The following is a 25718-nucleotide window of genomic DNA, read 5'->3' on the forward strand; positions in this document are numbered from 1 at the left end:
CTACCAAAGTTAATTTTTTTTTTTTTTAAAAAAACGATATCTTTGGTGGAATCTAATTTCAAATTTTCTAACCCTATCATATTCGTCTCAGCATAGAGAACGCTTTGCATGTGTGTCCTAGGATTATATTTGTAGTCACCAATTTGTGCAATGCTAATGAAATGTCTCAAACTGATGCCATAGTTGAGCTAGTGGGTTCTGATGGCTGGACCCTACACCAATCTTTGATTGTGGTCTGGTTACAGGAATGCACCTTGTCCAGAAATATCAATGCCCCAGAGGGCAAGACTTACTAAGGTTTGCCTTTGGGTCTTACTGATGCATCCATCCCAAGCCTCATTTGGCTTACGTCATATTGTTTACTCACTCTGCCCTGTGCGGTCAGATGTATACCAGTGGTAGAAGCTGCCCATTCTTGTGCTTGACTGTGAGGCTGCTTCCTGTGGTCTGCATGGGGGGGGTCTGCTTAGGTGGTCACCTGTCACTTCTGAGAAGCCCCTCCCAACTGGTGGCAAGACAGGAGACAGCCTCATTCTGGAAAGGTGGCAGAAGACCACAGGAACAGGGACATAAGCCAGAGGCAAGGTCTGCAGATGTGTTATTGGAATGTGTTTGACACTCCCTGTGACCAAAACAATATTTCTTTCTGATGAGTGGGAAGCAGAACCTACCCACTTCATTCTTTATAATTAATGGGAACTATGATGAAGATAACTCAAGTGAAAATGTGCTAGGCATATTTTGAAATGGAAATTAGGTGGTTGTGTATTCAGATACTCTGTGCTCATAAGCATGTCTGCGTTAATTACAGGAAATGAATACTAATTTATTATTGCCCCCGAGCACCATCAGTCTAAATTTATTTACAGATGAGGTCAATAAAAAAAAAATTAGCTGAGTCTTTTTTTTCTTTTTCTTTTCTTCTTTTTTCTTAGAGCTGCTGTGAAGAACACCCGGGCTTGTGTCCCCGCTGCAGGTTTGGCATGGTTAATGAATGTTGTCGTAGCAGTCAATCATGTACTCGAAATACTGTCACACTTCTTTTTTTAAAGCCTCAGTCATGAGCCATGACAGAAAAATAAACAAATAAATATAAAGCTAAAAACCTCTTTGACTGAGCAGCTACGCTGTGCAGAATCCCCAGGGAGGCTAAAGGAGGCCAGAGTAAATGATAATATAAGTGCTGGGAGATGTAGTGAGCCCATGACGGTGTATGAATAGGGAGGTACGGGAGGAGAAATGCACACACACACATGCATGAGCACACACGCCAGTGGAAAAATTGGCAATATTAGTAGCCTCAAGGTGCAATTTCCTGGAGCAGTTAAGACTGACAAGGCAGTACTAAATGCTGTTAATTTAACTAACTTCAGATTAATGGTAGAGTCTGCTATGACTGAAACCCTCCAACACAGTCTCATTATAGGCTTGCTGGGAAGGCCCTAAATATAGGCATTGACAGTTTAAAACAAATTCGTATACATTTGTGTATTTTTAGACATAGGTTAGGCGTCAGAGTTTGTGTCACAGTTTTCAGGTTGATTAATTGACCCAGTAACTGCGCCCTCTCCCCACTGCCCCCTCCTCCTTCCACTCCAAATTACAGAGAAAATGGAGGAATTGTCCTCGTTAAGTTATTCAGTGGGCCTTTTATTGTAAGCCTGGTGTTTGAATTGCATGCATGCGTCAACACTTGGGTGATAGACACATGGTTTATAAAAATAAATTTTTCTAATACTATGAAATCCCCCCCTATTAATTTTTATATCCACAACCGTTATTATGGGTGGGAATTCCAGGTGGCATTTCAGATGGACAGCTTCTCTTGAGGTCTGTGAATGGCTCCCCTTTCCCCGCTGGTATTTCCCTGCTTTCCGTGGCAGAAGATGTTTGACTTCTGCACCCTCTGCTCCTCCCAGGCTTCAGTCCTCTTCCTCACCATCCCCACCCCCTGAGGAGAGTCTACCAGGAGTGCACACCTTCAACTTTCATAGCCAGGTGCACGGTCCAGGAGGGGCTACAACCCAGTGCTCTGCAAAATGGGACAGTTCTGCTGCTGCAGGGTGTAGTGGTGATGGTGGGCAGGACAGGGCAGGGATTGGAGGGCGTCCCTGGAGCCACAATGCTCCAATGTAGGTGTTTCTCTAGAACACTGGACTCTACGTGCAGAACTGAATGAGAACATATTGTTTAGAAACGAGAGATGTGTTTATTATGGAGGGGAATGGGGGTGGGGAGAATCCCAAAACTGAAGATTTGTGTTTTTGGAAAAGAAAAAAAGTATTTTGAAATCGTTTTCCCCCACCCCAGATTCAGCCCCAGGTGTCCCTAAGACTGCTCACTGGCTCCTGTTAGGTAATTGTGTGGACAGATCTCAAAGGTGCTGGTTCAGCCCGTGTTCTCTAACCATCTCACCAGGCATAGCTTTATATTTTTTTCCTATGGATTTTTTTAATAGCTTAATAAAACACTCCTTTGAAAGATTTTTTTTTTGTGCTACCAAACCAGCTGACTTATAAAACAGTCATGTTTCTGCCTATTATTAATGGCCCATTTAACTGCCAATAGTAGCGCCTGTTCAGATGAGATGATCGACCTAACTGGGTTCATTTACTTTAGGCAAAAGCAAGTGAATACGATAATTATATTGGCCTGGGTAATTTGATCATGAGCGGAAGTGTGATAGGGTAGGTTTGGACACCTTGGAAATAGCTCTGGGAACTTTTTTGTTTGTTCGTTTGTTTGTTTGACTTCAGAAGGGGAACCTCTTTACTCTCCCTTTTTTAAAGACGAAGAAGCTGAAAAGCGGGATGGCTTAGTCACAATCATCTTAAACACCTCTGAGAACTCAGAGGTATCTTCTCTAAACCAAACAGAACATGAATCAACTTACTGTTTATATATTGCAGTTTCTATTCAGCTTGTAATTGGCACACTCACTTTGGCTGGTTGGTTGCAAATGGGGAGGGGCAGGTCGTCCCTGCCTGTTTCCTGATTATCTCTGCCCATCCACTGCGCCTGTCTTGGGTCTCACTAGTCCACCTTCACTTCTACCCACAGGCTCTTTTCTTCTTGACCTCTGCCAGTGTTAGCTTTTTCTTTCTCCTAGCAGTTGGCCCCTTCTGCAGCCCAGTGACTGTCCCTCTGAGCAGCCACAGCCAGCACAATAGAGGGTCTGTGGGTGTGTGGCAAGCCGTCCGGCTGGGGCAGGACCACTTCACGGCCCCTGAAACAGGCTCCCTGCTATTGTGGTGTTTAATTATCAACAGTATTTCTACCACCCAGTGCTTGAGAGTGGGAATTTGTTATAAGACCTGCCCAGCTAATTAACTATGGGATGGGGGTGGGAGGTGGGGCAGGAACTTTGTGTTCAAAGAATACAATTAGGGTTACTGTTTAAATCCCGAGATAAATAGTGATGGGGCTGAATGGACTTTGTCTACTGCTGGGATCTAGCTTAGGGACTGCAGATCCTTAACTATTTCATCATTTTTCTCTTCTCCCCACAGCTGTTGAATGGGACCTGGCTGACAGTTACATAAAGTTTGAAAATATAAGTGAGGGTGACATGCAGGTTAATTTGAAATTTTTAAAGTCTTGTTTTTAATTATATTGTCTCTGTATGAGTATGTATCTGTAGGCACAGGATGCCTTGGGGCTGGAGATAAAAGCAGCTGTGAGTCACCCTGATGTTGGCACTGGCAACTCAACTCAGGTCCTCTGCAGGAGCAGCAATCATTGAGCCATCTCTCCAGCCCTTAATTTTTATTTTAATTGGGGTTTTGATTTTCTTGTAAAAGCAAATACATTTTCTTTTAATGGTGATTGGCCCTTCTGTAATTTAGCAATATATATTTTTTTTAATTGTTGTCTTTTTCCTCTTCCTTATTGATGAGATAAATGAGCATCTAAGACAATCACTTCATCTCAGCCCTGAAGGATCTTTATCCCAGGTTGGATGCATTCCCAGCCTTGTTCCATCTTTGCCCTGCAAGGTTACTATTTGCAAAGGCAGCTTCATTCATCCCCAAGCAGCTCTGAATTTGAAGGAGTGTCCTTGTCTTCAGCAGAAATAAGCTATGAATGTAACCATTCCAAGAATGGAGCTAATCCTCAAAGCTACCTTGGGATCCTAGACATCATGTGACATCCTTAAAAGATGTATTGTCCCAGAGAGATCCATATGTCATCTTTGTTACTTAGCCATTCTGGGTCTGTGGATTATAGCATGATTATCTTTGACCTCATAGCACTTATAAGTGAGTATATACCATGTCTGTCTTTCTGGGTCTGAGTTCCCACACTCAGGATGATTTTTTTTCCTAATTTCATGCATTTACCTGCAAATATCATGATGTCATTTTTTTTTTAATAGCTAATACTCCATTGTTTAAATGTATGTTTTCTTTATCCAATTTTTGGTTGAGGGACATTTAGATATGCTGTGCATTTTTAAACAGCCACACGAGCAATGGCCCTACCATTACTGTTGCTCCTCATTCCAGATTTGACTGCCTTCTTTGCAGCTGACATGGTCCTACATCTTCTAATTGCATTCCCAGATCTCAGCCATCACAAATACTCACAGGCTACCTCCTTTGCCTACATGATGGCCTTAGCTTGAGTAAGTTTGGGATTGCCTTTTGCCTTAGCTCTGGCTGTCTGCTTACTGCTGTTGCTGGTGATCAGTGACTAGACATTGGGTAGCTGCACCGTCAGTAGAAGAAAAGGTCAACACAGGTCTTGGCTTCTGAATTCTTTGATTTGTTTGTTAATGCAAGCACATAAAACAAATCGTCTTTCTGAAATAGTTTTGTATTTTGTCATATTGTGTATATGCCTGGAACTGTTTTCAAGTCAAACTCGCTTTTACTGTAAACAAACAAACAAAACCCAACAGTGTAAAGTCTTAGCCAGTCACTCTGCTGTGTTGAACCCAAGGCTCTTGCCTGAACACTGGCAAAACAATGGTGCCCACCTCACAAACCATGCTGAGTTAATGATAATCTCTACACAGTTTTTTTAAATTAATATTACTCCTAATGATTTTTAGAGGCACACACACAAAAAATAAGCCCAAGTTTGTTTTTATTAAATAGTTTGGCGTTTTTCCACTCCCAAAAATAATCTCTTGCTCCAAATCTTAAAAAAAAAAAAGTCTATTTCAGCTACTTTTTAGAAACATAACACACTCACAAATGATGTCAAAGTAAATGCTGTTATTTTCAAGGAGACTTGCACTGAGAACCAATATCCTCTGGGCAACCAAGAGGGCAACAACCCTCTAACAATTCTGTAGCTTACTTGTTTAAGGTAGTAATGCCAAGAGAAGTAAGGCATCAGTGTCATTTTAGTGATTAAATATATGAAAGTAAAGAAACCCTTACAGTAGAGAGATCTAGTATTCAGGTCCAATCTACTTGAGTTGTTGAGAGCCAGGGCTCAAAGTACATTTTGGCTTCTCTTAGGTTTTCAGCTGTGAAGTCTAGAAGAGTCCAGCTGCAAAGGTTACAGAGACCTAGCAATTATTTTGTATTTAGTGCTATAGGACTTTCTTAGAACCTATTACACCTGGGCAAGAGTTCGGGCATGTCCCTGTCTGTTGCATCCCAGTAAGTGGCTCTGCAGAACCTCCCTTACACAAGTGGCTGGTGAAGCCTTAAGGAGGCAGCTTTAATGAGGCAGAGGATACCCTCACACTCAGGGCTAGCTCAGTTCAAGGGGAGAAAGCCAACACTCCGCATGCTTTTGCCAAGTTACTTAGGGAGTCCAGATCAGGTTTGAGTATGATGACCACATCTTCTGAGGATGCTCTTCACAATGTCCACAATCATAGAGTCTAAGCCATGTAGGAAAATTTCCTCTCACTAGCATAAAAAACAGGGGAGATTAGTTTAAAATTGTATTGTAGCTAACTCAACACGTCCAACGTGTTTATCATTTCCACATGTAACCAGTGCAAAGCTAGGCATTTTATAGCCATTTGTTTTTGTACTAAGCTTCTGAAAGCCATTATGAACTTCATATTTCTAATGCTTTTTGGTTTGGGCTATATACATTTTTAAAAATAAATTTTGTTTTATTGAAAACTGGCAATTTATTAGTATATAGGGTATGAGGCGATTCTGTGATTTATTAATATCATGGGAAATAGTGACAGTAAGCTAATTAAAGCATATGCATCACTCGAGAGCTTTGCTTTTGGTGATGGTGATGTCTAAAATATATCATCTTAGAAAAATTTAAATGTACAATATAATTAACTGTATGAGCGACAGATTGAAAACACTGTCCTTCGTTAAACTGAGATTTTTCTGTCATTTGGCCATTGCCTCCCCATACCCCTCCCTCCAGCCTCTGCCACCCCCATTTTCTTCTCTGTTGCTGTGAGTCTGGTTGCTTCAGGTTCCCTGAACAAGTCAGATCATATGGTATTTGTCTTTCCGTGCCTGACTACTTCACTCTGTCTAAGGTTCTCCGATTGCATCCATGTGGTCACAAATGGCAGAATTTCCTTCTTCATCAAGGCAAAGCGGTATTTCACTGTGTGTCCGTACTACATTTCCCTCATCGGCCTAGCTGCTGATGGACACCCAGGTTCCATCCATAGCTTGGCTGCTGTGAACTGTGCTTCAGTGAGTCTGGGAGTGTGGATGTATGTTTGACAATCATTCCAAGTCTTTGGGGTAAATACCCAGAAGTGGGATTGTTGGATCATATGATTTACTATTTTTAGTGCTTTTTTTTTTTTTTTTTGAAGCCAAATAACAAACCCAGGACATCACATATGCTAAGCATGTGCTCTGCCAGCGGGCCACATCCTTGGAGCTATTTTTAGCTGTTAGCGGAAATGCCATATAGTTTCCAAATTGTTTATACCAACTTCCATCCCCACCAAACAGCATAAAAGGTTCCCTTCCCACATCTTCACCAACACTTATTCTTTTGTCTTTTTAGAAAAGCCGTTGTGACAAGTGTAAAATTGTATCTTGCTGTGGTCCTTTACTTGCATTTCTCTACGGTTGATGTTGAGTACTTCCCCCACAACCCTGTTGGCCGTTGCCTATCTTCTTTTGAGTCTGTCTGCTCAGGAGTCTTGCCCAGTTCTTAACTGATTTTTTATTTGAATTCCTTCCATATTTTGGACACTGGCCCCCCATCCCCACCCCCATTAGATATATGCTTGTAGATATCTCCCATCCCGGCTTGTTTCTTCTCCAAGTTGTCATTATTATCCAATGGCTTTTTAGTTTGATGTTATCCCTTTACCTATTTTTGTTATTTGTTACTTGTGCTTTGGGGGTCAAATTCAATAAGTCATTGTCCAGACCAACATCATGGAGTTTCCCCACTAAGTTCATAGTTTAGTCTCGTATTTAGGACTTCAATACATTTTGTGTTGATCTGTTTATGGAGTGGGGAAGGAGTCTGACTTCATTTGCTTGCTTGGGGGTATCCAATAGCATCTGCTAGAGAGGTCATACTTTCCCCCTTATTGATATATTCTTGGCATGCTTGTTAACAATCAGCAGGCTTTAGAGTGTGGGCTCATTCTGAAGCTCTCCATTCTGTTCCATATTTTAAGAGATTGTGAGTTACACATGGCTAATGACTTCTATTTTGCACAGTGTAGTTTTGTAGCACAGTTCTACAAACGGAAAAGTGTGGTATTGGTGGTATCAGCACATACAATCCGCATGTTGGTATTGTTTATTTTGCTGCAGAAACTGAATAGCAGATAGTAAATATTTAAATTCTTTTCCAGAAGCTCCTGATTTTTTTTTTTTTTACTTGAGAATTATATTGAATGACAGGTTTTTTTTGGGGGGGGGCTGGGAGGAGACAACATGTCAGGGTATCATAACTTTCCTAGACTGATGATGCAGCAGCCAGCCTTCCAGTAACATCATTTACCTCTGCTCTCTCTGTCCTCTCTAGGCATTCCTACACACGCATGCCATAAAGAATTGGTCACAATAGCTTATCACATCTGAGATTAGATGGCAAAAGGCACTTCTTTCTGCCTTTGTTGATCTTTCTCACCTACTCAGAACTTTATCACTTAGGGAAGCCAACTGCTATGCCATCTATATGCCACATGGAGAGGCCCATGTAGCCAGGGATGCAGAGCTCTTGCCAGCTATGGGCTGGGTAAGCAATGGAGCAGATCCTATAACTCAATGCAACTGCAAGGTGATAGTTATTGTAAGGATACCCTGAACATCCATTCAGCTAAATCTTGTCTCACATGTCTAATTCATAGAAACTGAGATAAATGTCATCATTTTTGCAAAGTTTTGTGGATAATAACTAACATGATTATACCCATTTTACAGATTAAGAAACAGAGGCATGGAGAAGCTAAAGACTTTTTTTTTTTACTAAGCATGAGATGTGGAATTTGAAACCAGAACTCCTTTAGTCCAGATATTTGATTTTTTAGCTTGTGCTAAGGATTTGGCTTAAATGTGCTATCTCTGGTAGTTATCTTTCATTGTGTGATGGTAAATGTGTGTTGAATGGAGACAAATATGGATACCTTCTGAACTGATAGCAATGGGAATGTTGGGGATTTGGGATAATAACCTATGCACACACAGGCACAGTTAAAGGCAGTCAAAGACATTATTAAACAGGATCTGTAATGTTTCAGGTTTTGACAAAGAAAGCTTATCCTATATGGGGTATTACTTAAAAATTTAAAGCAAAAGATGATTCTGAAGGGAAGGAAATCCTGCCATTTGTAAGAATATGGATGAGCCTAGAGAAGCCAGAACACACACACACACACACACACACACACACACACACACACACACACAAACATGATTGCATATGTATGTGAGCCTTCTAATATTCAGTTCACAGACTTAGAGAGCAGAAGGTGGGCTCCAGGCACTGGAGGCCGGGAGAGACATATTAAAGGGTGTTAGAAGCTTAACACAGCTTGGGGGTCTCAGGTACAACATGAATGATGTTGAGTGCACTAATTAATTTGATTATGGTAATTACTCTGCAGTGTATACAAATATCAAACTCTTATGCTCTGTCACTCAAATATTTTGAAATTAAGAGAAATTAAGAGAACGAAGCTGTCATTGTTGAAGAATGAACGGGTAATTGAAACAGACCAAAGCCACCTGTTTGAAACATAAAATAGGGTCAAGACATTCCATATTTGGTAAAGTCCTTGCCTTCATATGGAAATATGGCTATTGAGATGTTGAACATGTGAGTGATTGAGATTCAAAGCCTTCAAACTTCTCAAGTAGAGTGGACATCTAGCACAAAGTCCTCATGGCAAGATGTGTGGCGTGCACAAGGAACAGAAGTGACACACTGTAGGGGCAAGCTTCGAGGAACACCACTGTAAGTCGGGGTGAGGACTTACAACCTTGTTTAACTAGTCAGATAAGAATATGTGTCTCATTCAAGAGATCAATTTCTGGCCCATTTCCCCATATTCTTAATGGCAGCAATTCCTTTGAGAATTGCCCAGTCTGGGGAACATGGAAAGAGATGATGCTGGGCAAAGCTGTTTTGGAACAAAAATCAGGTGTGACTAATCAACAAGTCTGGTTTTCTCATGCACAAACTCTGAGGACAATCCCAAAAGTGTTTTGAGCAATGGCAGTGCTGTTGGAGTGAGTGTGGGGTCTCCCAGGAGGGGCCCCGGGAAAGACTAACATTGGCTTGGGTTGCAGACTTTCTGCTGAGCCTGTTTACACAAAGCCAACCTCATTAGTTTATAGTGACACCTCTCAGACACAGCCTGCACCGTTCTCAGCACAAGCACAGACTCCCGGCAGACCGCAGCAGCAGAAATGGGAGGCACATCCTGTGTGCTGGGATTGCAGCACAGGGGTCTGTACTGTCTGCAGGTGACAGTAGCTCTGTGCTGCTGGCAGTCCCAGAATATAAAGATCCTGGCTGGCACGGGCCGTTTCTGAGAGAAGGTGTGGGGGGAGAGGCTCACTGTGCAGCAGCCTGGAGGGTTCTGGAAAGACCTGAAGATGCAAGTCAAGGGAAGGGGAAGAAAAATTCACTGTGAGGGGCATCCTCCCTGTTGGGCTGGTCCACATCTTTAGCCAGTGAACAATGAATGCTAGCCAGGCACACTGATGATCAAACTGTAACCGTGCCTAGAAAAGTCACAGAAGAAAAAGCAACCCAAAGTACCCCGAAGTATAAGTTCCTGAGCAATTTCTGTCCTTTCCTCCTACATATAGATGGAGGTGTCAGAAGACTAATGTTTCTATCGAAGTTTTCTGAATATCTATTATATCTGTGGCACTGGGACTAAAGGATGAGGCAAATGTCCATGAGTGTGACCAGATCTACACAAGGTAGGAATCAAAAGGAGCTGGCATTGTTAGGGCTGGTGCTGGCAGGCTTTCTCGGTACCACCTTTAATGGCTGCCTTGGATCGAGAAGCCTCTCACTGATGACTCAGTAAGGCTGCCTCTGTGACTTGGGCTGTGAACAGTGGGTGGAGCAGAGTATGGTAAGGGTAGGTAGAGAGAGAGGAGCTTGGTTGGGGCTTATATATATACAAGGATAGCAAGGCTTTCTCGGATAACAGCGAGTTACATGGAATGTTGAGTCTTAGCTACTGGAAAGCTGTCAATGCTGAGAGCAAATGTCCTGTGGTTCCTGTGCTTAGGGTGGTCCCCAGCAGAGGTCCGTCCAGGTTCTTGCCTGTATCCTAGGCTCTTCCAAGCTGCAGGGGAACATGTGGGATGCCCTTTTAGTAACAGCCAATGTTTTCCTCAGCATGAGTGAGTGTTACAGTAGCTCCCCTGAGAATAACTAAGTTTCACTTTCCACGGTGGTTTCAGTTACTCACGGCCAACTGTGGGCCAAACATATTCAATGAAAATTCCCCCAAGTAAACAATTCATAAGGCTTTAATTGCGCTCGGTTCTGAGTAGCACGGTCCAATCTAGTGCTATCCTCCTTCATACCACCTGGAGTGTGAATCATCTCTTTGTCCATGGTATCCATGCTGTATATGTTACCCACCCATTAGTCCATTAAAGTAGCCATCTCCAAGAACCAGATCGACCTCCGTGACATTGCAGTCCTTGAGTTCAAAAACAGTATTTATTTTACTTAGTGGTGTTCCTAAAGTGAGAGAATAATAATATTAAATTGTTATATCTTATTACTAGTGATGATGACTCTCTTGCTGTGTATGTATAGGGGGAACATTATATGTAGTTACATATAGAGCTAAATATAGTGATAAACACACGTACATATATGATGCTATCCACAGTTCTAAGTATCCACTAGGGTCTTAAACCATATGATAATAGCACTACTTTGTTTTGTGTCACTTGCTTAAGGAGGAACTGAGAATAATTGCTGAGTAGATAGTAGATCCATCTCCTGATTTGGCTTGGGAGTGCAGTTTTGACTGGCAGCCTCTGGGACTTGCCCTGTGCATGGGGAGAAGTACATGGTTGCCTGCCAATCCATGCTCTGGAATCCAGGGTCCATGACTTTAGAAATCAATATTGAACACAACCTTGTGATTCCTACTAAAAAATGGGGCAAATCACACAAGGCTTTCTTCTGAATCATGTTGGGATTCCTGGCTAGCAAAGCTAAAACAGTATAGGGCTAGTTTTGAGAAGAAAGCTACTCGGGAAGAGAAGGAAGGAAATGAACACTATTGGGGAACCTCACACTGTGCTGTGAAATAGTGGGCAGTCACTAGAAAAGCAGATGGAGAGCAAGAGGGGGGAAGAGTTGAACATCTACCGTGTAACAGTGAGAGACTGTGAAAGTTAGGTCTGGGTTTGGATCCTGGCTCTCTACCACATTAGCTTGGTAATGCTAGGTGAATGGTTTGACTTTTCTTCTTCCTAGTTTCTTCATAGAAAAATGAGAAAAATACCTCGTACCTTACAAGTCAATTGTGAAGGCCAAGTGAGGTGATGTCAAGAAAAGCATTATTTTAGTATATGTAAGTGCATGAGTGTGAACAGGTGCCTGTTCATGTGTGCGAGTGTGCATGGTGTGTAGAAATAAGTGTGTCATTGTGTGCATGTCTGGGGGGGGCAGAAGTCAATTTTGAGCTTAGTTATTTGGGTGATTTCCACCTATTTTTTTTTTTTTGAAAAAGTGCATCTCATTGGCCTGGAGCTCATCAAATAGTCTAGGGTGGTTGCCAGTGAACCCCAGGGATCTGCCAATCTATGCCTCCTTCTGGCACTGAGGCTACAAGGCAACAGTATTGTTCCTGGCCTCATTTTTTTGGGTTCTTGGAATCAAATTCAGGCCTCCATACATTTTACTGAATGAGCAATCTCTTCAGCAGGCAACAGCATCTTTGTATATGCAAAGCATTCTAAGAATTTAAGACTTTGTTATGATTTTTTTTTCTTCTCTTAAAGTCTTTGCAGCTTGGGAGTAGTTTGTAGCAGGTGTTTGCCTCTGGTTATAGACAGCAGGCTGCAGCTTTTCTCCCAGGAAACCTCATACTCCTGGACAGAAGCAATCCTATTTCTTTTGTACTTGATTTAGAAAGTGAATTTAAAATTCCTGCAAACATTGTGTTCTTCTATCCTGCCTGTATCCAACACAAATGGCTCCCTAGTGCTCCAAAGAGAACAAATAAACCCACCGCAGGATTTCATCAAATAGCACGAAAGGAAAGATACAGGAGCCCTCCATGGTGGTTATTCAGAAAGACAATCCATATGTATAGAAGGATCCCAGGACTAGCATCCAATGGACATGGGCTTGTGACACTGACATCTGTTCCCTTACTGTGTAACCTTAGGCCAGTGTGCTGACTAGTTTAATGTCAACCTGACACGGGTTAGAGTTATTTGGGAAGAGAGAATCTCAACTGAGAAGTGTTCCCATCAGATTGGCCTATGGGGCTTTTTCTTGATTGGTGACTGATTTGGGAGAACCCAGCTCATTGTGGGTGGTATCACGTCTGGGCTGGTGGTCCTGGCTGCTATAAGAAAGCAGACTGAGTAAGCCTCAAGGAGCAAGCCAGCAAGGGGCACTCCTCCATGGCTTCTGTTTCGTTTCCTGCCTCCAGGTTCCTGCTTTGAGTTTCTGCCCCAGTAATGGACTATGAAGTAGAACTTCAAATTAAAATGAACTTTCTTCTCAAAGTTGCTTTTGGTCATGGGTTTTTATCACAGCAGTAGAAAATCTAAACAACATAATCATTTACCTTTTCACAATCGTAAGTAACTCATCTTGAAAATCGATTTAACACCATGCAGAAAGGTTAGTGTTAAAATTCAGAAATGATGCATGCAGGGACCTCATGGACACTCAGCCAATTATTTCTTTGTCATTTGCATATATTTGAGTCTGTAGATGTCATTTTGATTTCTTGGGTGGCCAAGGTAACTTAGGTGTCTCTATTCCCAGAGCCTACCTGTTTTAACTTATTGTTCCTCTTTTTGCAACTTTGTGATAACAATACGGTCATCATCCCAGTGAGAGCCAGGAAGATTTGGAATTTTTAGCAAGTTTGGGTTTGGGTTACCAGATAGTTGGTACTTGAGTACTGACTCTCATGGCTCAGTTTACCTTGCGCTTGCTTTCTTGCCAAGGATGACCTTTAATTTCAGATTCCTATGCCCATACCTCCCAAGTGCAGGGATGATAGGCATCCACTACCATGTTCAGTTTCTGCAGTAGGCATTGAGGATTGAGGCCAGGGCTTTGTACAAGATACATAGGTACTCTGATAACAACCACATTCCCAGCCCAGTACATGAGCACTTCCATGGAAGCTGAATTATAAATGGAAGTGCTCAGGCACATTGGGAGTCTTAGAGTTCACAGAGAAAATGTACACTTCTGCAGTCTCAGGTGAGGAGGACTAATGTTTCATCCAACTCAGGGTATAAGGAGTGGTAACATCTACATGAATAGTCTCCTTGTTCTTATAGAATGGGGGCTTATTCTGCACACTGTGTCCAAACCCTCTAATTCTCTCTCCACCCCAGTATTGAGGACAGACATTATGGCAAACAGAATCAGAAGGCAGCATATACCCTCCCAGTTTAATCTTCCTTTATTTTTTAAAACTAATCCATCTGAATATTCAAATTTTGCTAAGAAGGAGTAGCTCTCTGACCAGGTAGCTCTTCTGAAGAGCCCCTGTCCCCCACTACTCCTCATGCTCTTTGACATGGGCTTGCTAAGCTTAGATTTTTTTTTTTTTTTTGAAATAGTGTTCTGATACAAGTGTTTGGGTGGTGGTGATTTATGAGATCTGGCAGCTGAGATGTGAGCTCTAATCATTTACGAGCTCCCTCTGATCTTGCAGTCTTCCGGGGCCCACCACTTGGAAATAAGTGAATCAGTGTGAGTGAAACAATGGTTTGGTGAGTTTTCTAGAGAACAAAAAGTCTGTGTCATTGAGCCACTGTGGTTGTTGGATCAGAGAGTTTGCACCAAGGGGAATGTGAGCTCTGATGCCATGATGCTATGAGGACTGAAGGTGTCAGTATGTATAAATGTAATGAGATAGTCCTTTTGTGGCACTGACCACGCCCATTGGGGGGTGGAGCGATGGGCAGAAGTGACCTGTGGAAGGAGGTCGGAGAGAGAGTCGGGAAAAGCTCTCTTGCTGGCGGGACTCGGACAGGAGAGCATAGGGTGGACTTTCCTGGTGTTCATCTGTCTAGGTTGTAAGTTATTGTCCCCTGAATAAACATCTATTCAGCCTATTTGTTTATCCTGATCCTTATTTAACCGCGATATATAAAGTACTCAGAATAGCACCTAGCTAATTGCATTGCATATGATTACATTGTATGAAAAGTCCTGAACAGGCAAATTGGTGAAAATAGCAACAACACAAAATGACTATTGATTTTTTTCCTAGGGCTAGGAATGGTGAGGAGGTCAAAGAGTAAGAAGCAAAGGGAGTGGGATCTTTATAGGGGGATAAAGAAGTTCTTAAATGATTATGGTGATGGTTACCTGGTTCTGAATTACTTGAGAACATTACTTTTTTTTTTTAATGAGTGAATTTTGAGGTGTACGATTTCTATCTCTGTATCTTCATTATCTTTCAACCTATCAATAACCTATCATCTGTATCACATCTATCATGTTTACCATCTGTCAGTCATCTATCTTGTCTGTCTATGGATCTGTCTATCATTACCTATCTACTACCATCTACCATCCATCTATCTGTCTACATTATTTGTCTATCAACTATCTGACATCTGTCTCTGGCCAACCTTACTGTCATGCTAGTCCCATCAACTGGCACATCTTCCATTGACCATTCATTAAAGTAGCTCCTTGACTGATTATACCATCTCTACATCTGCCTCTCCCTTGTTTACTTTTCACAGACCATCATAGTGACCCTCCAAAGTAAAACAGACCATGGCATTCACAGATCATTCCACTGACTCTCCATCACATCCAGTCTTTAGAGGAAATCATCTTAGCATAGCTACTAGGCCTTGTGCTATATGGTCCTTGTGATTTCACCCACAGTCAGCACTTACATTTGCTCTATTCCAGTGCTTCAGCTTCCTTTCTATCTCAAGACTTTTACTTACCGTTGATTCTTCCCAGAATGGATCTTACATTTGATGTTTAATTACTTTATAGCATCTTGAACTTATTCATACTGTACCACATCAGCTAAGATTATCTTGCCTAATCCTATTTAAAATTGACCCTTCCATTATCAACCTCTTGCTACTCATTTGTTGGTTTTTTTTCATACCATTTACCATGATCTGAATTCATGTTGTAGTTATTAATCCATTTGCTTATGGGAAATCTCTTCAACTAGGATGCAAGTGCTCTTTGAGATTAAAGAGTTTATCTAGTTTGTCACTGCATTCCTAGACTTGGCTCAGTCTTCACTCAGTGTTTGTGAGTGTCTGAGTGAAGGCCTTGCACACAAACAATTGCTCATCTATTTCCTACAAATGGTTCCTAATTCTGTGTCATCATTTGAAGATGTCACATACCTGAAAACTTGGGTTACATTTGAAGAAAGTCATTTGGAGACTTTCAATAAAATGGATTGTATTTTTATTAGTGAACAATCAAGTGCTTAAACTGACAAACACTAATTGATCTTTGCATGACAGCTTTTGGAAATACATAAAGGGTTTCACAGTCTGTGTTTATCAACCATTCCTACGTGGTCATTTTGGTGGCATAGAGAAAGGTCTGATGGATGACCTGGGTCTTTATGTTTAGAATTACTTACAGTGTGGACTTTCTCGGGCTCCTGTCCGCAGAAGAATCCTAGCAATGGGCACATTATTGGTCATGATGGCAATGTCCAGGGGTGTCAGTCCCTCGCTGTTTGGTGTGTTCAGATCTAGTTCTTCTGGTGTATACTGGTAGAGTAGGAGCTGCACAGCATCTAGATCCTGCTGCTCAACTGCCTCAAACATAGCTTCATTGCCCTGGAAATTCTGGAGATGAAGAAAGGCAGGTTGGTACAATGTCACAGGCAATATCTCAGGGCTTCAGAGATTGTTTTAGGGGTCATTGGAACACATACAAGTGGATGATTACAGAACTATCACTTATCATGTGATTCTCAAAAGTCAGCTCTCTGCTGGCCCATCCCTCCATATCTCCCAATAGGCATTGACCAGACACATTTAGATGTGACAGGATGGTGTGATAATGAGCCATGTTGCCCACTCTGTAAGGCAGTGAGGAAATCAACTCCCTGCAGCCAGTCTGCTGCTGAAGGGATATTGCTTGGTAAGCTATTTAAATATGTTCTTAAATCCTGGATTAAGTCATTGCTCCTTTGTTTTCTGTAGCATCCCTCAGGGATTTTAATCATGCTAATCTGTATTTTGTTGTATTTCCCTTTACCTTTGGGGTAATGTTCTGCAGAACGCAGGTGGGTGAATGCTGGCACAGATAATGTGGGGACAAATGGTTTTAATTATGACTATTTAATTGATAGTGCATGATCTATGCTTCTCTCAATTCTTGCCCTTCTTTTCCACCTTCAGGTGTTATTATCCCTGGTCTTGACTGCTAAGTCTTGGTCTCATCAGCCCAGATGCTATACTGTTACAAGAGTAATCTTAAAATTTAGCTGTTGCTTTGCATTTACCTATCCCACCTGCACGCTGCTGATGCCTATACTTTTAGGTATACTTTATTTCAGGTTAATTATTCCTATGAGTTTCACTGTTGAGAAGCACTCAGATGATTACTGGACAAACACCTCTGGGTGTACAGTTGGGGGTGCTTCTACAGACAACTAGATCTAAAGAGGTCTGATCTAGCTAAAGGGTTAAATCTTTGATGGATTCACAATGTGGTAGCATAATTGGGAGGTGGTGAAAGGAAGAAGGTGGGGCCAAGGTGGAGGAAGTAGATCACTGGGGGCGTGTCATTGGACATTTGTCTTGCCTAGGTCTCTTCATGTATAGCCCTTCTTTCTGCTTCCCATCCACTAAGAACTGACAAACAACTTCTGCCATACATTCTTGTCAATATCTGCCAAATGCATGAGGCCAGGCAGCCGGACTTTAAGCCATAACCCTGGGTAAACCCTTACTCCCTTAATCTATGAGGAGTTTTTGCTATAGCTATAATAGAACTTACTAGTATATATCCCACAATTTCTTAGCCCAGGCCCCCAGTCATTATACATGAGCATTTTTGAGGGGAGATTTTGGAGTGGTTTTCCCAGGAGGGCTTCAGTGCTAAGTGGATAATTGTTTAAGAGGGACAGAAGTTGAGTATTTATGAACAACAAATCATCTGTAGAGAAAAATAACACGGACAATATGAATCTTTGGGGAAAGTTTTTGTAAAAGATTAACAATAAACAAAAAAAGATCTCTGGAATTCTCACGAACACTATTTTTTGGTAGCTTGCCAGGGAAGCTGGAGGAATACCCTACTTCTGCATTTATGTATTGTTTCTCTAAGCATTGATTTGCTCTTAGAGATGCTGGGTTGCCATTGGCCTCGACCTAGTGCTGGGATCTGATTAATATACGGGAGAGCTTCAGTGACCTTATGTTTAGGCAGGAAGACTTTATTTTTAGTCTCATCAAAAATTGATTTTCCCTATCCAAGGCTTGCCAGTCAGTTTCGGCTGAGCACATACCACAGCATAGGAACCTGGGGAAAATATGAAGCGATTATGCAAATGCTTGTTTTGACAATAGGGACCCAGAGGAGAAGGCTATTTTGGTATGCTGTTCTCTTACTGCAAGACACTGTACTGAATAGAAAAGTGGCTTTTCCACTGTCTGCCAAACTGAAGGACTTCTGATGCTTAGGTCACAAACTAACCCCAGCTAAGCCCTCCCAGAAGATGGGTGTGAAATGGGAAACCATATTAGAAAACAAATGAATTCAAAATCAAAACATTTGCCCTGTCTCCAGTGTGCATTTGTTTCTGATTATTAGTGTCTCTGGTTTCTTGCCTGCCATATTTTACTACTCCTTTTAAGTTATTTCCTCCTCCAAACTCTAACTTGGCTTCTATCTGGGAAGGCCAGGACTTACTTCTGCTTTAATCTCAAATGGAGCCTTTACCTCCCTGCAAAAATACTCTCGTTGACCATGTGAATATGTGCCAGCTGCTTTGACCCACAGCCAGTGCAGAAAACTACTGAGAACATCTGTAATATACTCAGCATGCTGCTGGCTATGGCCTAATTGCCATGACAGCTATACAGGCTACCCAATTTAGCAACAGGAAGATACTCATTTTTCCTGATGGACTGATACACTTTTAGTTATCGGCTAATGGGAGGTCACACATGATTGTCTTTCCTGCTTTGACTGCCTGGGGACTCAAAGGAGAATGTAATGCTACATTTCAGGGAGCATGTTTGCCTAAAGTTTTGATGTAGATGTTTGTTTTTCTATCCACTTGTTTTTGCTGGTCTTTTCTGTCCTTTTCCCATTATATAGTAAATAGAACTCTATTCCTGGATTCTATTTTGAATACTTCTGAAACATATGTGAAATATATATATATATATATATATTTGTATGCATACATATAGGTATGTATGTCAGAAACCTACAAATGATTTTAATACTATTAGTTAAATGAGCACTGATACTCCCAGGCAGTCCATTTAATCTGAATCTCTCTCTCTCTCTTTCTGCGTGTGTGTGTGTGTGTGTGTGTGTGTGTGTGTGTGTGTGTGTGTGCATTCCAAGCAAGCAATCTACCCACAAGTCCACACACTTCTATCCCCTCAAGCTGCCCGTTTTGGAGATTTGCTTATTGGGTCTGGTAGTGAAAAATAATTAAGAAAAAAGAGGAGGAGAAAGTCTTCCATTCATCCAAACTTAATGGAATATTATGCATATGGAGAGTTCCTGTCTTGATGGACTTTGTGTGTAAAAATGAAACTCATTAAATTGTTGAACAAGGAACTGCCATGGGAGTAGAAAGGGTTCTGTTACCACGGATGTCTTTCTGAGACTCAGCCGATCCGTTCTGGTTTTAAAATAGGCCTCATCAAAGGACGAGTGGCTGCCCTTCAGCTTCTCAGAGAGGTTCCTGTACAGGCGCTTGGCAGCATTGGGAGATGATGGAGCGCTGTGCTTTTTTGACTGAGAAAGATGTAAATTCTGCATTTGTTGTGTCATTTTCAAGCGGCAGTTCCTAAGACAAGGAAAACAGGATGCACGATGATTACAAACAATGCAATTACACATTACACACAACAAAGAACTCTATCACCTCCAGGAGCCATCTGGAAATCTTAGATCCAAATGTGATATTCCAGCTGGGAAGGCCCGCAGAGATCACCAACCCCAGCTTCTGCCTGCTTCAGAAAGGAAAATGGAAACCCAGGGAAAAGAAGCAGCTTCATTATGGCTCCAGACCTGACTGGTAGCAGGAATGACATGACAACCCCATTTCCTATATGAAATATCTATTTACATATGAACAATTAAAACCCTTGTCATCTAGCTTAATTAGGAAAGTATCTTAGTGCTGTATCTAGGGGATGAGTGTAATCTTGGATATATGTAATTGAGACTGTTTAACACCCCCCCCCCCCGCCCAGCTGCTGATCTCTATTGGATGGATAAGAAAGTGTGGGTCAGTCAGGCAGTGATGGCACATACCTTTAATCCTAGCATTCAGGAGGCAGAGGCAGGTGGATCTTTGTGAGTCCGAGGCCAACCTAGTCTACTGAATGAGTTCCAGGACAGCCAGGGCTGTAAAAAAAAAACAAAAAACAAAAACCAAAAAACAAAACAAAACAAAACCTGTCTTGAAAAAAGAAAGAACGAAAAGGAAGGAAGGACGAAAGGAAGGAAAGAAGGAAGGAAGAAAGAAAGACAGAAAGAAAGAAAGACTGGTTCTCTGCGTAACCCTCTTCTTCTGAGAATAACACTCAAATTGTGTAGTTAATTGTGTTCACTTGATTACGCCAGTGTGCTCAGGGACTTTGCGTCTATAGGACTGGCCTCTGCTTATATTGGACATCCTGGGTAGGAGCTCTCTGTTCCTGCCTAGCAGTCTTCACGTAGTACTTGACTATTGCTCCTAAAATCTCTAGTAGGTCCCCTCTCATGTCACACCTGAAGTCAGTTTCTGCGAGGTCAGTTTTGTCACTTCAAAAATCCATCCACCATTAATTTGGATGTTGCTATAGCAATATGGAGACTAAAAAGGCTGTGCTTGCCTGCTATATGATGCTATGATGCGTCTTGAATGGCTAAACGCAAAAGTAGAACTGCTAGTCTATACATTGTGATGCAAACTGTGTTTCCCTCCCTGTAGCCTCTGGGGCACTGGCATTCTCTGAAAAAGCACTGCTACTTTTCTATCACTTCCTATCGCATTTTGAATGACATAGCTTACCTGCAATGCTAGTACCAACTACCTTTGATTTATGTTCTCACCAACAAATGGAATATCACTATCATGACATTTAAGTGTCCTCAGGCACCTTTTCAAACTAACTTGCAACTTCTTCCAAGACAGATTGATAACTGAAACCAATCTAGTCTTAGTCATGCCCATTAGTCCCTCCCCAATCTTAGCTAGGCAGACACACTTATATTGGACTGGGGACACACGGCACTGCTTGTGTGAGTGCATTTTAATATATCTTTAATATCATTTTAATTGACTTCAAAGAAGAAGTAGAAAGGTTTGGTGATTTATCCTCTTTCCCTCCAATCTACAAATCCTTTCTCTTTGACTCAATAGCAACCACAGGGTTTTCTTTAATATTTCCCAAAAGTTCCAGATTCCAGGCTATCACGTGGGGATTGCTCTAACCTCTTTATTTCTGCCTTCTGTCTCTAGACTTTCCTTCAGCATTGACACCCTAGTTCAAGCCATCTGTCTTGCCTACATCATTATCCTTCCCAAAATAACTCTACATTCTTTTGTATCTCCCACAATGCCCAGGAGTTCTGTAAATACATTCCTGTTGTTTGATCAAATTCCGTCTACTTGCCCTCTAACTGATGACACCTACCCACACGGCCCCCTCTGTCCTTGTGCCTCTCCCATCTGTCCCCTTCTGTCAATGTAGGTTGACTTTCTCTGCTTCTTTGACTTCCTCCTCATGCTCCCCAGCTGTCCCTTTCTTCCAGGCTATTCATCAGCATGTTTCCACTCCTCTAGCTTTCAGCTATCTTTATTCTTTCTTCCTCTGTATGTTAAATTTTCTTAGATGAGAGAGAATGAGAAGGGCAGATTCCCGTTTCCTTTCCTTATAAATATAAATGTCTCCACCAACTGACTGTGCTCTTGGCTCTTTCACTCTTATGGAAAGGGGCAAGCTTTGGAATTTGATTGATTCATGCTTGACTCCTGATATTGTTATCTACAGCATATGTGGCTTTGGGTGCCTCATTTAAACTCTCTGATCTTATTTATCACATATAAATAGACAACATACTATTGGGTAAAGAGGTATGAAGATTAAATTGAAGAAGGATTGACCCCTGCTGTCTCTTTTGGTGCACGGTAGCCTGACAATAAATTAGTAACAACTAGTAAGTTACCCCAAATCTTTTTGCAAAACTAGACATCAAGCTATCATCTTGATCTTTCCTACAGGCGTTAGACATGGCCAATTTTATGTACCTTTTAAATTTTGATAGAAAAATGCAAATATAGCTATTTCATTTTGGATTTTTCTAGTAACTTATGCTAAAATAGAAATAGAAGGTGGAACTTTCAGCTCTTAGAAGGGAAGGGGGAATGCAAATAAGTCTAAGAAGGTTGAAAAATTAGAGAAAAAGGAAAGGGTTGCTTATTTAAGGTGGAGAGATGAATTCAGTACAAGTATTGGGCTTCATTCTAATTTCTTTTGCCCTATTCTCATCTTTCCCAGATTCTGGTAGCCCTGAAAATCAGCACTCGTTAAAACAAAAAACCATGTAGACCGCCAGCCACTGGAGAGGGTCCATAAGGTTGGTGGTCCTTCACCATTTCATTTCTACCCTCTTAGAAGTATCATTATTTGATCTTTCTGGTCGTTCCCTAGGAGATTCTCTTGGAATGCTTGTCATTTTTGTTTGACTTGCAGCCCCCCAAGAGCAATTAGCCTCTTCCTCTAGAGTATTTGCTTTTTGTGGTGGTTGTTTAGCAGACATCAGCATTTTTAAGCAAGTCTTTTAAATTGCTCTGAACTTTGGGAATGAGATGGTTTGGAAATAAAGGGCTTTGAAAAGCTCTGACATATTACTGAGTCTAGCAGATCATGTTCATGACTAGGGATGGGAGCAAGGCAGAAAAAAATATGAGAGGATCTGTGCAAGAAGGAAATGAAGACTAACCTAGAGTTGCCCCGACCTGGCAGAATGTTGGTATTGTCCCCTTCACAGGATGGGGGTCTCACTAATTCTAGGCATTTAAAAACATCTCAGTTCACTCATTGTCACTTGGTGAGCCATGCAGTGATGTCAGTGGCTGTATAGTTCAAAAATATAGTGATCACAGATTTAAGTTGTGAAGTGCCATGGAATTAGTACAAATGCTGGGGAGAAGGGATAATCTGGCTTTCATAGTTTCTATATTATTATTTCAACAGAATATCATAAGAAATAGATAAAACCCAGGTCACATCCAAGAAAATAAATAGGTCAATCAAAATTGCCCCAGAGGAAGCCAAATGTTGCAGTCATTGTCTAACACCTTCAACCATTTTAAGTGTGTTTATAGAGCTAAAGGAAATCAGGTCTAAAATGTAAACAGAACATGATACCTCACTAAGTAAGAATATTATAGAGAAATAGAATATGAAACAGAATAGAGTAGAAGTTCTGGAATTGAAAAGTATAATGACTGAGATGAAAAATTCACTGGAACCCAATAGCGTATTTGTTTTGACAGGAAAAACAAAAATCAGTAAGTTTCAAGATAAATCAACACAGGCGAAGGAGAAGAAGCACTCCACAGTCACCTTGATAGATGCAAGAAATGACCGGATCTACTAATACACTGAACCAAATTGGGGGTGGAAAGAACTTGCAGGAATTTGAGGGAATTTCTTCAACTTGAGAGAATGAATAAAAACAGTAAAAACTTGGTTACATTTTGGTTCTATTTTGTCCCCACAGGATCATGTTTTGAACATGGGTTCCCCAGCTGGTGGCACTGTTTTGAAAGGCTGTGGGATCTTAACTAGAGTAAATCTGAACATTACGCCAAGCTGTCTTTCTGTCAATTCCTGCTGTGAAGAATTCTTTCTGCTGTGAGGTCTGCTATGAGGAAGGAACTTCTGCCACCCATTCCTACTGCCGTGAACTTTCCCGTGTGACAGGTGAAGCCCTCAGGAGCTATGAGCCTACATAAAATTTTCAACTCTCATTCTCACCAGGTCCTGTGGTTGAAGGTATGAATACAGAACTATGCCCAACATTGCACTAAATGCGAACCCGATCAAAAGCAAATTTGTAGTGACACTTTCAGAAAAAAGCAAGGGGTCTAAAGAAGTCAAAACAATTTTGAAGAAGGAAAATGGGAAGACTTCTATTTCCTGATCTCAAGACTCACTATAGAGCCACAGAGGTAAAAGCATGCAGAGTCGACTTTAGAATAAAACTGTGGATATGTAGACAGTGGAGTAAGGAAAGCAACGTAAGGAGAATTGAGGCTCCACAAATGATCTGAACACATGGGGGTAATTGCTTTTGGAAAGTGCGTTGAGGCAATTAGTAGAGAAAACAGTCTCTTGTCAGTGCTGTTAACACTAGGAAAATTATCAGTAAGAACCAAAAGGTCCAACCCCTACTTCACATCATATGTAAAAGCAGGTACCATTATTTCATCTTCATTTTACATTTGAGCTTCGTCTAAAGACTGAGGAATAGTTATATCCTCACTTTATAAACAAGGAAACTGAGTCCCAGAGAGGTCAGGTAATATATCCAGGACCTTAGGACAAGAAAGTAGAGCAGCAAGTTGTGAACTTTGACTCCAAAACCTATGCTTCTAACAGTCCTGCTATTATTATTGCTAAGGTGACTTAGTCTGGCTGCCTGGCAGCTTCTCCATGCTTGACCTTGATTCCAAAGTCAAGATTTCTTGTCCTAGTTTTGAACCATGTTTCACTGGAGCTTGGCTGTGGAAAGTTTTCAGTGTCATTGTACTTTGGAAATTATCTGAGCCAGCTTGGATGAGAAATCGTTCAAGACACAGCATATTAGAAATTGGAGCTCTTGTCATTTCTGACAGCTGGGTGGACAAACAGGCTCAGTGAAGGGAACATATTTGACTCAGGAAATATTGTTCTTTAGGCTGTGATGTGAATTGGGGACCTTCTGACTTCAACCTGCCTTTCATCAGACGAAGAGAAAGTTTGACCCCATCCATTCTCCACCCGATGTTAGCTGACAAGTGTGTCTTTGATTGCTAAGGGGTGGCCCACTCCATTACAGTATTGACATATAACAATGGAAGCTGCCTTTCTAGTTTCTGTTCCCTTTGAAATTATATATATATATATATATATATATATATATATATACATACATATATATATATATAAATGAAATGTCAGTTGTGACTCAGGAGGAACATTGCTTTTTAAAGTTTTTACAAATATTTTTAAAGTTACACTTAACTCTCTCTGTGTCTGTCTCTCTCTGTGTATGTGCACAATGTGTTGTATACACATGCACATGCCACACCATACATACATGTGGAAGTCAGAGGACAACTTTTTGGAGTTGGTTCTCTCCTTCCACTATGTGGGGTCTGGGGATATAATTCATATTGTCATGATTGGTGGCAGGTACCCTCACTGAACCATCTTATAAGCCCTGGTTTCTAGTTTTAAAGTGAATGTTTATGGGGAAAAAGATCAAACAATAATTAACGGTGACTCTGTAGTTCAAAATATATGTACAGATGATCTAGTTGGTAACCTATGTATCCTGAGTATGATCCTGGGTGCTCACAAAGACAGTAGATATGATCTTCCACAGTCAGCCTTCCTGGGATTGCAGAAGCCCAGTTTCTAAGACTTTCAATGCAAAAAAAGGGGAAAATCCTATACAAGTTAAAGTAGTTACTTTAGCTGTTCCCAGGGTGCTCATAGGTTAGAAGGAAAGACAGTAGGACAAACACACAGCTATGGAATATTGTGGTACAGAAATTTCAGAGAGTTGGACAGTAATTAGAATCAAGCTTGTCTCCATGCTGCTATAACAAATGAACTTACTATCATAAAAAAAGAGGAACTTATTTCCCATAGTTCTAGAGGCTGGGGAAGCCA

General features: G+C 41.3%; 1 protein-coding gene across 6 annotated transcripts in view; it reads right to left on the reverse strand.

The window, feature by feature from the left end:
• Positions 1 to 25718, reverse strand: part of Ankfn1 (ankyrin repeat and fibronectin type III domain containing 1) — a 369637-nt gene that overhangs the window by 110944 nt on the left and 232975 nt on the right. For all 6 annotated transcript variants that reach the window (XM_051192277.1, XM_051192194.1, XM_051192357.1 and 3 more), the window contains 2 exons: positions 19429 to 19630; positions 16229 to 16439 (listed from right to left, as the gene is read on the reverse strand). In XM_051192277.1, the coding sequence (XP_051048234.1) occupies positions 16229 to 16439; positions 19429 to 19614 (397 nt within the window). In that variant the 5' untranslated portion in view covers positions 19615 to 19630. The remainder of the gene's footprint in view (positions 1 to 16228; positions 16440 to 19428; positions 19631 to 25718) is intronic.

This window comes from Phodopus roborovskii, unplaced genomic scaffold (assembly GCF_943737965.1).
Source record: "Phodopus roborovskii unplaced genomic scaffold, PHOROB, whole genome shotgun sequence".
NCBI classification, from domain to species: Eukaryota; Metazoa; Chordata; class Mammalia; order Rodentia; family Cricetidae; genus Phodopus; species Phodopus roborovskii.